This window comes from Sander vitreus, chromosome 1, assembly GCF_031162955.1.
Source record: "Sander vitreus isolate 19-12246 chromosome 1, sanVit1, whole genome shotgun sequence".
Classification (NCBI taxonomy): Eukaryota; Metazoa; Chordata; class Actinopteri; order Perciformes; family Percidae; genus Sander; species Sander vitreus.
In genome coordinates this window covers 23268083-23284243 of record NC_135855.1, presented here as the reverse complement: position 1 = coordinate 23284243, position 16161 = coordinate 23268083, and the positions used below count along the sequence as shown (strand labels likewise).

The 16161-nt window shown below is 41.4% G+C and overlaps 1 protein-coding gene across 5 annotated transcripts in view; it reads left to right on the top strand.

Moving 5' to 3' along the window:
- Positions 1-15936, top strand: part of zfhx3b (zinc finger homeobox 3b) — a 140197-nt gene extending 124261 nt beyond the window's left edge. For all 5 annotated transcript variants that reach the window (XM_078248778.1, XM_078248769.1, XM_078248745.1 and 2 more), the window contains 3 exons: positions 2222-2345; positions 3155-8731; positions 9280-15936. In XM_078248778.1, coding sequence (XP_078104904.1) covers positions 2222-2345; positions 3155-8731; positions 9280-11009 — 7431 coding nt within the window. In that variant the 3' untranslated portion in view covers positions 11010-15936. The remainder of the gene's footprint in view (positions 1-2221; positions 2346-3154; positions 8732-9279) is intronic.
- Positions 15937-16161: the final 225 nt, after the last annotated feature.

The window sequence follows — 16161 nt, the reverse complement described above, 5'->3', positions numbered from 1 at the left end:
TCTTTGCTCTGTTCTCCTGTGAAGCTAAATAGCCTGCCGGACAATCACAGAGTAAAACATTACTCTGTCTGCTGCCTCGCCATTTTCATCCCCCATCTAGAAAGTAAATGGCAAGCACATTAGTATGTTGGATGGTAATATTTATTTCTTTTATAGAGTTAGTAATGTACTGAGCCACTACAAGAGGACCATGATAGAACAGAGGTAATATAACACATTAAAGCTAGCACCTTTTTATAACTGGTGAATGCAGACGGAAAGGTACTTTATCCTTTCCACATGTCTAAGGAGAGGAGCCTAATTAATTCTGAAATAGGTGACTTTTATTTCTTGCCAAGCATGCATAATGATGCATTCACTATCCCACCCTTCATCCTTTCATCCACCTATCGTCTTTGCACTCCCTCTTCCCTCATTTCCTTTCCACCCCATGTGTCTCATGCCTCTCTGTCTCATATACAGAACATATATACAGTGCTGTGTGTGTATATATATATATATATTTATATATATATATATATGCGCACACACACACACACCCGAGTTCTCCCTCTCTCACTCCATGTCTCATTTTCTGTCTATGTAAGATAGGGGTAATGAAAATAATTGTGCTTCATTAATTCTGAGTCTGGCTGGATGATAGCCATTTTAAACTATGTTTGCCAATTAGGCGGTCCAAATTAAAAGTGACCTTGGGATACTCTGCTCTTTTCAATAATCGCCTAATGAAGCAGTTGTCTAGAAACAGTCCACTTTGTAATGTAAATCATTGTTTTTTTTGTTTTGTGACTTTCAGTGACAGTTGCATTCTTTTTCCACTTTTCATTTTAAAGAGATAGAGAGGTAACAAAAACAAAGAATGAAATAGTTGGGTGTTTTCTGGTAAATATGTGACCACACTAACCAAATATAGTCTGTACTTGGTGATGGAAAGTGTTAACTGTTCTTCTTAACCTTGAAACTCCTGTTGCTTGAGGATGATTTTGCTCCATTTAGATCTGGCCTGTAGGTGATATGACATGATGCTACAGTATGTTCAGCTGTCTTCTCACTGTGCCTATTAGAGCAGTAATTAGAAAGCAGATGGTACATGAGCACAAAGCCTCAACCATACAGATCTGCAGTCTCTTACTTTTCAATACAAATTCTACCAGGATGCATTCTTCAAGATTCATTTCCCTCTTTTGTCTCCATCATTTGAGACATCTATATTGAATATGACTTGAAAAGACTACCTATAAGTCTTTAGGCTAAGAGTGAAAGGTGAAGAGTGTTTTAAAATGGAGGTTCACCAGTATAACAGAAGGGAAAAGAGGAGGCATACGGTGGGGTGGTATTAATTGAAATGCAGCATGTAGAGTGAAGCTGATTACTTGTGAAGTTAATTGAGGGATGGTGAAAAAGACAGGGCCTCATCTTACAATCTCACCCAGTTTCAGTCGATGATTATTATTACATAGGGATTTGTTAATTAGTGATTTTGATGAATTATCAGGTTTTGGGGATGAAAAAGAGGTTATCAAATACAGAAATAGGAAGAAAGTTGGGGGAGAGCAGCAGGAAAAAACAGAGGTTGCTGCCGTTCACACATGATTGACTCCAACCTTTTGAGAGCAGAGAGAACCTGGTTTCCTCTCTGTACTTGTTCAATCAATACTTATTCGTCCTTGAAATAATCGAATTAGAAAAGTAAAGAGAAAAGAACTTTCTCTAAATTTAAAATGCACAACTTTTTTTTATCAGCAATTAAATTGTTTTTCTTTTGCTTTTAGTGTTTTATTAACACACACCACAATCTAATTTGCCAATTCTGCTCAAATGGAATATCTTTTAATTGGCACTTACAACTGTACTACTGAGAATTCTGAAGCTAAAGCTGAAGTGTAAGGTAGTAGCATACCTACTTTTTCTCATTTATTACAGAGGTCATTTTTCGAGAGTTTTTTCATTAGTCTTATTTTATTAGTCCCCCACAAAGCTTTTAGCTGGTTGAGATAATGTATGACATGAGGTCCACCTGAGGACTCTCTTGATGTTCATGTTTAGTGTCAATGATCAGTGCGATGTAAAATGTTACCTTATTGATCTCTCTAACCCCCTTCTTGGTAACTGCTTTGCGTATTCTCTTGTTTGTGTCTGTAGTTTTCCTTTATTTATTTAAACTAAATATTAACAGTGGGATTATGCACACTAGAATTCCTTTGTGCTTTGTGTGTTCCAGGTAACAGCATCTGAAGTACTGCCAACAAGCATGTTCATACCTGTACCTAGTACAGACAGAGAGTCCCAGAGCACCCTTCATGCTACAGCCAACTCCAACTCTGAAGATACAAAGAAGCAAGCTGGTTAGTATCTATATAAAATATATCAAGTAGGTCACTTTTTTCCACATACAAATTCCTGCTAAATGTTTTCTAAAACCATAAATCAATTACAATAGTAACCTATGTATGTAATGAGCATATTATCACATTGGGAAATCATGGTTGAGTGTACAAAAGATTTGTGATTGAACTAAATGTTATCACTTTAGAACTGTGTATGCACAGACTGGTGCAGTATTAAGTATGTTGTTATTAGATAGACTGGAAGTAAGAAATCATTATTCAGGTATTCAGTGTTTTACAAAATAATTGTGTTGATAATGGTTTCATAACATTTTTGACAGACAGGGTAATGAAAGACAATGCACTTACAAGACAATATAATTGATTAGCTGGATACACCTAGTTTGCTCTTACCTGTATCCCACCAATCAGTCCCAAAACATCCCAGTAAGATAGTAAATGCCGCAAACATACTGTTTGTTAGTCTTAACAATCATTCACTTAAAAGAAACAAACAGGCCTGGCTCATTGCACAATCCAAATTTTCTTCAAAAGTGGCCATTTTCAGCGTGTAGCTTGCTAGCACAAAGTTTGTTGTTGTTTCCCGTATTAAAGGGATTTAAAGAACTGCAACGCACAGAGAGCGGAAGGTGAGGGACTTCTGGCGCGTGAGGCTTTATTCTGGAAATGTACTTCTGTTGATCCAGATTAATTGGCCTTGTAATTAGTCATTGCCTTTAATTTTTTTCCACCTTCCCAAGAGTGCTAACCCAATGAGTGCTTTAATGACCTAATAAATTGCTTTCTTTTGGTTTATTTATTCACAGATGCATCAGATGCTGATCAAGAGAAGGGTGTGTCACTCCCTACAGATATAGCTGAAGCTCACAAGTCACCTCTAGAAGATCAACAGTCAGAGAAGGATGATGCCACAGGATTCCTGTGCTGGAAGAAAGGCTGTAATCAAGTGTTCAAGTCCTCCAACTCTCTCCAGATGCACTTCAATGAAGTTCACAACAAAAGGCCCCAGTTGCCTGTTTCAGATCGCCATGTGTACAAGTACCGCTGTAACCAATGCAGCCTGGCCTTCAAAACTGTGGAGAAACTACAGCTCCATTCACAGTACCATGTGATCAGGGCAGCCACCATGTGCTGCCTCTGCCAGCGAAGCTTCAGAACACTACAGGCCTTGAAGAAACATTTAGAAACCAGCCACCTGGAGCTGAGTGAAGCTGATATCCAGCAGCTTTATGGGGGCTTATTGATGAATGGTGACATTATGGTAATGGGTGACCCATCCCTTGGAGAGGAGCATGGAAGTCTGGGAGAAGATGACAAAGAGGGAGATGAAAGTGACCTAGAGGAAAAACAGAGCCCAACAGGCAGTGACTCTGGTTCACTGCAGGAGGATTCTGGATCTGAACCTAAACGTGCTTTGCCATTTAGAAAGGGCCCTAACTTTACCATGGAGAAGTTCTTGGATCCATCTCGACCTTTCAAGTGCACTGTATGCAAAGAGTCTTTTACACAGAAGAACATTCTTTTGGTTCACTATAACTCAGTCTCCCACCTGCACAAGGTGAAGAGGGCTCTTCAGGAGTCCACTACTGGCCAGCCTGAGCCCACCAGCAGCCCTGACAACAAACCATTCAAGTGCAGCACCTGTAATGTGGCATATAGCCAGAGTTCTACTCTGGAGATTCACATGCGCTCTGTTCTACACCAGACAAAAGCTAGGGCAGCCAAACTTGAAGCAGCAGGAGGGATACCTAGCTCTGCAAGTGCAACTGGTTCCAGCATCAGCACTTCAACATCTAGTCCAAGCTCAGCCATCAACTCAACTACTAGCTCTACAAATCACAGTTCTTCTGGCTCTAAAACAGCTCAGAGTATTCTTGGAGGAAACCAAATGGGCCAGACTCACAGCATTGAAAGCCTGGGGAATTCTTCGGTGAGCTGCTATTCCTCACCATCTGAGAACCATGAAGTAAAAAAGTCTAAAATGTCAGACATGCTGTCTGCTAGACAACAACATCAACAACAACAACAACAACAACATCAACAACAACAACAACAACATCAACAACAACAGCTTCAGCAACAACAGCAATTGGCTCAGGCTCAAGCCCAAGCTCAAGCCCAGCTTCAGCAAGAGCTCCAGCAGCAGACTGCTATTTTACAATCACAGCTGTTTAACCCAGCCCTTCTGCAGCACTTCCCAATGACAACTGATGCACTTCTCCCCCTCCAACAACAGCAGTTGCTATTCCCTTTCTACATCCCTGGAGCAGAATTTCAGCTGAACCCAGAGATCAACATCAGTAACTCAGCACTTGGCCTAGCAGGATCCTCCACCTCCTCACTGTTGGAAGATCTAAAAAACTCAGCCCAGCAGAGTTGCTTGCAGCAGCAATTGATGCACCACCACCTTCAGCAGCAACATCAACAACAACAACAACAACAACAACAACAACAACAACAACAGCAGCAACAACAGCATCAACAACAGCAGCAACAGGCTCACTCACAGGCTCAGGGCCAGATGGCATTGCTGCAGCAGAGTGCAGCTCTTCTTCAGCAGGCTGAAAAAAAGCAGAGACCTCCCTCCTCTCAGAATGAGAAAGACAGAGAACTACAAAGAGAGAAGGGCACAAGTGAAAAAAATGATGAATATGTTAACAAAGATTCTACAGACAGTAAGCCAAGAGAAAAGAAGGACATTCAGCATATTTCAATAAACATAAACCATGATACTGGCTTGCCTCCACCAAGGATTGCTTCAGATGCTCGAGGAAATGCAACCAAAGCCCTGCTGGAAAATTTTGGGTTTGAGTTAGTAATTCAGTACAATGAAAATAAACAGAAAGCTCAGAAAAAGACAGCTGGACCTACAGGATCAAGTGGTCCAGGTGGAATAACAAGAGTGGTGGACCCCATTGAGGGATTAGAGAAACTGGAATGTGAAGCCTGTGGCAAGCTGTTTTCAAACATACTGATTCTAAAGAGTCACCAGGAGCATATCCACCAGGCTTTCTTTCCATTTCGATCCCTCGAGAGATTTGCCAAGGAATACAGAGATCAATATGATAAACTCTATCCACTGAGACCCCCTACACCAGAGGCTGCTCCTGCTCCTCCACAGCCTCCTCCTCCACCTCCACCTCCTCCTCCTCCACCCCAAAGAGCTCCCACACCAAATATTCCTGTCTCTGCTGCCTCACTCACACCTCCAACTGTACATACCCCACAGCCGCAAGTTCAAATGGCACAAATTCCCATGCCAATGGATTTGCCCCTCTTCTCACCGCTCATGATGCAGTCCATGTCTCTCCAGTCCCTGCCTCCTCAGCTACAATCTGTTGAGCCAAGCTTGGCCTCAGACCTGGCACAGCTCTATCAACAACAGCTTACACCAGCTATGCTACAGCAGCAGCAGAACAAAAGGCCACGGACGCGCATCACAGATGACCAGCTTAGGGTCCTGCGACAGTACTTTGATATCAACAATTCGCCAAATGAAGAACAGATTAAGGAGATGGCAGACAAGTCAGGGCTACCACAAAAAGTCATAAAGCACTGGTTCAGAAACACCCTTTTTAAAGAGCGACAGCGCAACAAAGACTCACCATACAATTTCAATAATCCACCAACAACAACTTTAGAAGACACAAAAATGGACTCTAAACCTCCTTCCCCTGAACCTCTGAAACAAGAATTGTATGGAAGTAAGAGATCATCCAGGACTAGATTTACTGACTACCAGCTAAGAGTGCTACAAGACTTCTTTGATGCCAATGCTTATCCTAAAGATGATGAATTTGAACAGCTCTCCAACCTTCTGAGCCTCCCCACTCGTGTTATTGTTGTGTGGTTCCAAAATGCTCGCCAGAAGGCAAGGAAAAATTATGAAAACCAGGGTGAAGGGGCAAAAGAGGGTGAAAGACGAGAATTGTCAAATGACCGCTATATACGCACCTCAAATCTGAACTACCAATGCAAGAAATGCAGTCTGGTTTTCCAGCGTATATTTGATCTAATAAAACACCAAAAGAAGCTGTGTTACAAAGATGAAGATGAAGATGGACAGTATGACAGCCAAAATGAGGATTCAGTGGACTATCCCAATGACTGTTATACTCCCTCTGGGTCTTCATGTCATACCCCAATGCCCTCATCTTCAAGTCTCTGCCCACTTCCACCCTCCACTTCAGCATTCTCACACCTCCCATCCACTGAGAAAGAGGAGGCATCACCAGCATCCACCTCAAACCTCTATGATGAGAAGCCCAAGCTGTTACCAGAAATTTCTGCTGATCCACGAGAAAACCAAACCTCTATTAAGCAGGAAGTTGTGCATCAACCCCAGTCTGAGGCACAACACCATAGACCCCAGAGAGAAGAGAAGATTCAAACTATTTCCAAGCCCATCAAACATTCATCTCCTTCCTTCTCTCAGCAACAGCAGCAGTGTGGTCCCTCAGCCTCTCAGACAAGCCAGGCCTCATCGCAAAGCCCTCACATGAGCCTCAATGCACACCTGACCACACAACAACTGGCACAACAGATGATCCCGTATCAGTGTGAGCAATGCAAGATCGGCTTCCCCTCCTTTGAGCACTGGCAAGAACACCAGCAATTACACTTCCTTTCTGTGCAAAATCAATTCATCCACCCTCAATTCCTAGACCGTCCAATTGATATGTCTTTCATGCTATTTGATCCCAGCAATCCTCTCCTGGCAAGTCAGCTACTCTCTGGGGCAATGCCACAGATTCCCAGCAGCTCTGCCACCTCTCCGTCCACCCCTACCTCCACCATGAACTCCCTGAAGAGGAAGTTAGAGGAGAAAGCTGGCACTAGCCCAGGAGAGAACGACAGCACAAATAGTGGAGAAGAACCACAGAGAGACAAGCGGCTCAGAACCACCATCACACCGGAGCAGCTAGAGGTCCTTTATCAGAAGTATTTATTAGATTCAAATCCTACACGTAAAATGCTTGACCACATTGCTCATGAGGTGGGATTAAAAAAGAGAGTAGTGCAAGTCTGGTTCCAAAATACCAGAGCTAGAGAGAGAAAAGGTCAGTTTAGAGCAGTAGGGCCAGCTCAAGCTCATCGTAGGTGCCCTTTCTGCCGAGCTCTTTTTAAAGCGAAAACTGCCCTTGAGGCACACATTCGCTCTCGTCACTGGCATGAAGCCAAACGTGCTGGATATAATTTAGCCCTCGCTGGTATGTTACCTGACCAGGAGGGTATGCAAATAAAAATAGATGCTCTAGAGACCGCAAGTTACTCCCAACTGGCCCCAACAAACAGTGATGGACAAAGCTCCTCCATGTCACCAGTAAACAAAAGCATGGATTTGTCTCCCAGGGCTCTACTGAGCCCCTCATCCATTAAAGTTGAGGGAATGGAAGATTTTGAGAGCGCAACCATGTCCTCTGTGAACCTCAGCTTTGATCACAGCAAACTGGATAACGATGACTGCTCTTCTGTGAACACAGCCATCACTGACACAACCACAGGTGATGAGGCCAATGCTGATAATGACAGTGCTGATGCAAAACACAGCCAAAATAGTGGTGATTACCTGTCTAAGTCTGGGGGCACAGCCCCAAACCTTGAAACTGATGACCAGATGTCCTCAGGGCTGGTAAGCCCTGCAACAAGCTATTATGCTAAGGACTATGAGAATGAACATATCATTGATCACAGTGAGACGTCCAGCCTGGCTGACCCATGCTCACCAAGTCCTGGAGCCTCAGGTACCAGGAGCATCGACAGCGGAGATCGACCTGGCCAAAAGCGCTTCCGAACCCAGATGACTAACCTCCAGCTGAAAGTGTTGAAATCCTGTTTTAACGACTACAGGACTCCCACTATGCTGGAATGTGAGGTACTTGGCAATGACATTGGACTTCCAAAGAGAGTGGTTCAGGTGTGGTTTCAAAATGCCCGTGCCAAGGAGAAAAAGGCAAAGCTCAACATGGCCAAGCACTTCGGAATAAATCAGACATCCTATGAGGGGCCGAAGACTGAATGCACTTTGTGTGGTGTCAAGTACAGTGCTCGCCTCTCTGTTCGTGATCACATTTTCTCCCAGCAACACATCTCTAAGGTGAAGGATACCATTGGCAGCCAGATCGATAAGGAAAAAGAATACTTTGACCCTGCCACTGTCCGCCAACTTATGGCCCAGCAAGAGATGGACCGCATTAAGAAGGCCAATGAAGTTTTAGGACTGGCGCAGCAGCAGGCCATGCAGCAGCAGGGTTTGTTTGATAACCCTGCAATGCAGGCTCTGAATCTCCAGTCAGCTTATCCAAATCTGCAAGGCATCCCATCTGTCCTGTTGCCAGGGGTTGGCAGCCCCTCTCTTTCCAGCTTTAACTCATCTAATTCAGGTACGTCATCATTTTGATTCATTCAATGATTTACAGCTGAAATTTGAGGTGCAGAGTTGCAGTTGTATTTTTTAATTAACATGTAACTAACTAACCAACTACAATAATTACAGATTGTACTTAAATGTAAAACCTAGTAAATAACAGTGCAACACCAGAACACAATATTTCTACTCTTCCCATCAATCAGTCTGTCATGTTTACTCATTTACACTGGCACACATACTGTAGAATGTGTAACATAATGTAAGGCCTTTTGCCATAGTTGACATCTCTGAGTACAGAATCTCCTTTAATGTCTTAACTGTTAGACCCACAAATGCCACAACAGAGTATACAAATGGCTCACTCTGACTGACTATGTAAAAATTACATGAGCTTATTATCATTCTATTTTCATTTACCTCTTTTGTGTGTATATTATATAATGGCACAATGTATCTTATTATTATCTACTTATCTTATAATGTTTTTTTTTCTTTTTAAATAACTGGGCAATCATCAAAGAAATATACCTAATTAATTTTTTGTATTTAAAAAAATTCCAGCTTTAACTCCTCCAAAACCTTCAAACCTCCTGAACATGCCTGGTGCCAGTGTTCCCTCACCTAGCCTCCCCACATCTGGTTTACCCAACAAGCCTCCCTCCTCATCGTATCTTGCCGCATCCAGCCCAGCCCAGACCAACACGTCTGCTTCCCACTCAAACCCCACCTCCACATCTAACTCCACTTCCTCAACCACCCAGTCCAGCTCCCGGCCTGAACCCCCCAAAGAACGTGATGCTGAGAGGGTAAGAGAGAAGGAGAAGTCCAAGGAAAAGACAGAGAAGCCCTCAACCCCATCGTCAACTGGAAGCACCCCTGCCCCTTCAACTTCTGCTGCCAGCGCCAAGAAGGAGAAACCAGACACAGCTGTACCTGCCACCTCCATGCCCACACCTGGCATGGAGTATGTGGTTGACCCTGCCCAGCTTCAGGCGCTGCAGGCTGCTTTGGCATCAGACCCTACAGCTCTCCTCACAAACCAGTTCCTGCCCTACTTCATGCCTGGCTTTTCCCCGTATTACTCCCCACAGATCCCCGGGGCTCTCCAAGGGGGCTACCTGCAACCTATGTATGGTATGGAAAGTCTCTTCCCTTACAACCCAGCATTGTCACAAGCACTGATGGGCCTGTCTCCAGGGTCCTTGCTGCAGCATTACCAGCAATATCAGCAGAGCTTGCAGGAGGCACTACAGCAGCAGCAGCGGCAGCTTCAGCAGATCCAGCAACCCAAGGCGAGCCAAACTCCTGTTCCCCCTCAACCCTTGGGGGATCGCAAAGAATCTGCCAAAGAGCCAGTGAAAACAGAGGAGCGAAAGGGCAAACCCCATAGTGAACCCCCCACTTCCTCCACCTCCTCTCATAATAAAGTACCGTCTGAGCAGAAAGAGATGGATGGCAAAGCTGTGGACCCCCATCTAGACCAGTACATCGTCCCCAAGGTGCAGTGTAAACTGGCATGCCGCAAGTGTCAAGCAGTTTTCACCAAGGAAGAAGCGGCTATTACCCACATTAAATCAAACTGTTTTTTCGGTCAGTCTGTGGCTAACCTGCAAGAGATGTTGCTGCGTGTCCCTGGTGGCGTAGGTGCAGGGGCTGGAAGTCTCTATGACTGCCTGGCTTGTGACACTACGTTGGATGGGGAGAAAGCACTCAGTCAACACCTGGAATCGGCATTGCACAAACACAGAACAATCAAGCGATCATCCAGAAATGCCAAAGAGCACGCTACTAGTTTATTACCTCACTCTTCAGCCTGCTTCCCCAATCCTAACACCGCATCTACCTCGCAGTCTGCCACTCATCCCATCAGCAGCCCCCCTCCCCCGCCAACAACATCAGCCACCATGCCATCCTCTGCTGTCTCCTCTTCCCTGTGCTCCTCCTCTACTACCCCACTCAACACCACAGCTGCCGGCAAACCATGGCCCCAGGCCCCTTTCTCCAGAGCTTTAGCTGGGAAGCCCAATACCAGTCCCTCCTCTTCTTCCTCCTCTTTTCCTCCAATGTCCTCACCTTCAACGGTTACCTCAAGTTCATTGAGCACCTCAGGAGTTCAGACCTCGATACCAACAGACGTCTTTACCGACGAGTCTGACTCTGACAGCAGTCAGAAGTCAGCAGAAAGGCTTGGCAGGACGGCGGAGGAGCCGCAGCAGCCTGGCTTTGTCAAAGACAGTAGTAGTTGTAGTAGTAAACTTGCTAGTGTAGGAACAGACTCCATCAGATTGTAAAAGAGCTTTCAGTGATGGACAATATTTAAAAAAACACAAAAAAACACAAAAAAAAATCACAAATGGAAAAAAAACATAAAAAGCAGCAATGTTAAAAATACATTAAAAGTATACAAACCAATTTCAGAAAAAGATGTGTAAAGACTAACTGCAATTCCAAAGCTTGTAACCAAAAATTTAAATGTTAGTGGATTGTTTTCCCATATCAACATGCTGGTTTTCGTTTAGTTTTTTTTATTTTTGTTTTACTCAACTGAAATACATGCATACTAATATATGAGAATAGAAAAGATCGCTGCAGTTATGTTTTGGGTAATGTTAGAGGAATGCTGTACTGTATGATAATGGACTGCCTCAAAGTTGACAAATGGCCCAAGAACCTGTTTGAAGAAATACGAGTCAACAAGCTGTCCCTTTGTTTTGTAATCATTTCTACTTAATAGCACAGTCACAAAAAGCCAGTATGTACTGTATGGGAGAATAGTCTATCAGTTGTCTTGCTGTTTAAGCATTCAGATACCAATGGCTTGCAAAAGTAAAAGAATAATGTAATGTCTATTTTATTCTCAGGTCAACAGGTCACAGAAGTTTTTTTCTGTTACAGAAATCCATGTTTTACACCTTTTGTTTCCAACAGGAGATATGCATTTTTTTTCTTTCAGAACTTGATTTAATAACAGAAAGTTTTAAGTTGAATGAAATTTTAATAAGGCATTGTTTCTGGGCATTCAAAAAGGGTAACTGATTTACTGATTTTAACATTGGAAATCCTATTAAAGGGGGGGGGGGGAATCGCAATCCCATCATACCCAGACAAGGAGAGCATTGCAGACATAATGGGCGATAAAAAGAGTTTTGATTGAAAAAAACAACCTTCTGTATTTATGATAGATATGAACATTTTTGGTGTTAAGTAGATTGTTGCATTGGAAATGAATTTAAACAGTATGGTAGGTTGAAAAAAAAAACTTTGTGTACATTTAGCTTTTGTATTGTTCAACTTTAAGACGCTTCATTTGATGTTGTCTTGGTCATTCCGATAGACTAGATTATGGACAGGTAATTTATCTCAACTTTGTTTCTGTCTTATTCTCAAATTATTGGGAAAAGTTCACCCAAATGCCCCTCCTGACAAGGCAGGATCCTCTTTTAGAATTATTTAAATTTTATGGTTTGGTTGGTATTGCGCTAACCAAAACAAAAATGATCCTGGGTGAAATATTGAAAGTTTTATTTTATTTAATTTTTGTGTTACCTTTGTGCACTTATCACTGTCTGACTCCTATTTCTCACTCTACTTGTTCCTCTCTTCGCACTTATTTTTCTCTGATCTCCTGTGTTTGTAGATATGTACACTACAAAGCAGGTCTTTTGTTCTTCATGTAGTGTGGCTACAGTATTTATTTTCATTTTGACATTTTTGTTGTCATAAATGAAAATGAAAAAAGAATACTAATAATAATTCTCACGCTTTAAGACAAAAAGAAAATCCAAAGACTAAACACTTTTCACCATTGGTGCATAAATATGAGAAAAGAGGCTTCTTTATACTTGAGAATTTGTTGCTGTTTTTAGAGGAAAGAAAACAAAGTTTTAAAAGATAAAGGAGTACGCATCAGAGTTGCCGTTTTTGCTTCTTTGCAAGCAAACAGGTGGCTTTTTTACGTAAATACCAAAAACCAAAAAGGGCCCTTGTCCTTGCATTGTGGAGTAGCACCGTTACAGAGCCATTGCAGTTTGTAAGATAGAGGTTATTCATCTTTGTTTGACTTTTTTGTCACATTCAAATGTCCATTTTTTTAAAGAAAATGTATAAGGTCTGGTCTTCAAGGACATACGTTTTGCTGCTAATGTAGAATTTTGAAAGAAAAAAAAAGTACCTAGATGCATGCTCATTTTGCTTTTGGCTAAGCTTTAACTAAAACAAACAATAAACCAATTTCTTGCCTCTGCAACACCTTTTTGTTCTTGTTGCAAAAACGGAACTTTGAAGACTGTGAATATATGTTCCAAAGGACATTTTGCCGATTTTCTTTTTGAACAGACCAATGTTTAAAGCCAATGATCTATAACGTTTGTAAAGAACAGTGCATTCCAAATATCACAATGGATTTTTCTTAAGCAAGTACTGATCCTATTTCATTTAATTGCTTTTAATTCTCACAATCTATTTTGTTCTTCTCATTTTTAAAGTAACTGTAAACTGTTGTGTAATTCTTTTGCATCGTTTGCTGAACAACGTGACCTCCATATGTCATGTTGTGCTGGCATGGAACATTGCTGAACATCCCTCCATCCAGTTTAGGTTGTATCTTACTTGTTAAGCAAGTAATAGTGGTTACCAAAAAATGTATATAATACATCTGGTACTGATGCGTCTCATAGGTTTAGTAACATTTATGCCAGTCAACATACAACTAGCCTCAGAGGGAAATGATGGCTGTTTTGCTGAGGTGTGGTCGCCCCATACCTGAGAAATCCACCAGTAACTTGTCCCATGTGTCTGCAGGGTGCCACTTCCACGCATAGATGACAGGTTTTTATAGGGACATCTTCATTCCAAAGCATTATTTCTGGAAAAAGTAGGAGGTTTTTTGAAGATGTCCCTTGATTTCAAATAGCAAGGATGCTTTCATGTCCAAAGAAGTCACCAACTTAATTGTATTGCAATGAAAATGGATGTGCATAGGTACCCCCACCCTCTCACTGATGATCAATGAACTAAAACTTCATTTTTAAAACCATTTTTGAAATTTGAAAAACTACTTTTTGGCCACTATTGTATAGTCAATATATTCGCCCTAATGAATACAAGGCACAATCTAAGAAGTGTGTTTAAAGTGCTTCGTCTTGATTTGGTTATAATACTACAGCATGCTGTTGAAAAGTCAGGATATTTGGTCTGCAAGCTTGCTACTTCTCTAAAGTCCAGTTCTCTGAAATACTGTTCATGTACTTTCTTATTTTGGAAAATTCTTAAGTTGTACAGTTTTCTCAAATACGTTTGCTTTATTTTATTTTCAGACAATGTCAGACGTATTATTTTCTTAAGTCTTTGTATTTTAGTTTGTGTATATGACTGTTTATCATAAATTAACACTAGCTTTAATTTGAATTGCTGAAATCATGAAACAAAAAATATGACCTGGCCACTTTATGGTGTGATAATGTTCTTTATATTCATTGTCTCGAGAATACTGTTTGCTTTCTTATTTCCAAAGTGTAATCTTTTGGGCTCTTTTGTGGAAGACAACGTTGAGGTGTCTACATCAGATTCAGCCAGCATGGACTGTGTGAGTTTGTATGCGTGTGTGTGTGTGTGTGTGTGTGTGTGTGTGTGTGTGTGTGTGTGTGTTTCATAAGAGTCAGCATCAATTTAATTGTTTCTTGTTTGCCTTTTTTTTTTTATGTTACACATCAAAACAAACTGAACCACAAAGCTGGATTATGAATAACTGAAATTTAGAAAATCCAATTTTAAATTAATGATCAGAAACGATACCGAAGCACTGAGCAGTTTTTACTTTGATTGAATTCATGAATGTGGCCAAAGCTTTATGCAGTTGATACACAAAGAAAAAAAGTTACAAGTTGTGCTCCAGACAAGTGTATATTTTATTGTGGCACAAAACGCTATTGTGGATAATTGGATCCACTGACGTACATTGGGATACTTGATTTTGATGGACATTTACAAAGAGAGAGATGAAGACAAGGTTTTGCTGTAGAGGTCATCTTTTGCCCACTGTGAAAACGAGCGTGTACCTGTATACAGATATAGATATATTTAAAACAAGACATCAACTTTTGTTTGTTATTTTCGAGATGAAGAAGGAATGAAAAGAGGAAAAAAAAGGACTCTGGGAAGCTTTGGAGATCTCGTTAAGAGGACATGAGAGGCTGTGGGCACACCAAAACTGGACATGGGAGCCAAAGGCAGGCTCAAAACAGCTTTAAAACCACCTCCTTATTTGATTACTGACAACTCTGTAATGGGAATGGACTCTGGAACAATGGACATGTGTGACACAGAGAGGAAAGTCCTTAAATGAAACTGAACTTAAGTGGCTCCAGCTGCCTCTTTCTCCTTTCTGTCTGTCTCTTTCTTTCTCCAGCTCTGCCTCTGCTTCTGCTCTTTGATGGACATTTTCCAAATTTCAGGACAGGATGGACAGACATGCTTGCTTCATTTCTCCCAGTTCATGTTGCTACCCGTTTCATTTCCTTGTGCTTGTCTCTGGTTGACAAGTTAAGCTCTCTAGTCAAATGGCGGCTCACCCCTCTCTCTGTTGATTACATAATCTAAAAAGAGAAATTAATAACAGAGAGAGGGGACGGGTTCTCAAAGCTGTCATTCTTAAAGAGGCAGTTACACTAAAAAAGCGTATTAACCAAAATTAACAACCAAACTAACAACCAAACAACCATTTGCTCCAACTTCAAAGATGAACTGTTACTTGGAGCTCTCTGTTCCTTTTGTGACTTCTGGTGCCACAATGTTTTTTTATGCTTTTAGTTTTTCTTTTTGTTTCCTTGAATTACTCCTCCTTCGAGCCTCATAAGCATGGCTCTGTGGCTCCAGGCAGCCCATCCGAGGGTAGAAAAAAACAGCCTTGCAATGTACAAAAAAGAGCAAGTTAAACCAAAAATGTTGTTCTTGATGTCTTTTCTATACTGTAGTCTTGTTAGCTTTTTTGTTACTGTAATTATATGATGAAGATTTCCAAACTGTACCAAATTACATGGAAACTAACATACATACAACCACATGGAACTTCAGACTTTTAAAGAAACTTTTGTCACAAAACCTTGTTGTCCTAGTTAAGTTGATTGTAGATGGTAATTGAATATACTCCTTTGAAAATATTTCATCAAGTATGTTTCTTGCTCATTGTGATACATTAAAAAAGTATGAGCATAAATTGCACTGGTGTGGACCCATCTTTGACTGTTTTGGGATTTGATCACTTGCTGTCTACGGACTACTGCTTGGCAGAACTCCAAGAATTGAAGAAATATAATCACTAATTTTCTCCTGTTTACTGAAAAAATGGATGTGATCCTGAAAAAGCCCAAAAAGGTTTTTCATTTTGACCATAAATATTACGGATATATTCAAAAATATTGTAAAAGACCTATCAATCTTAAATGA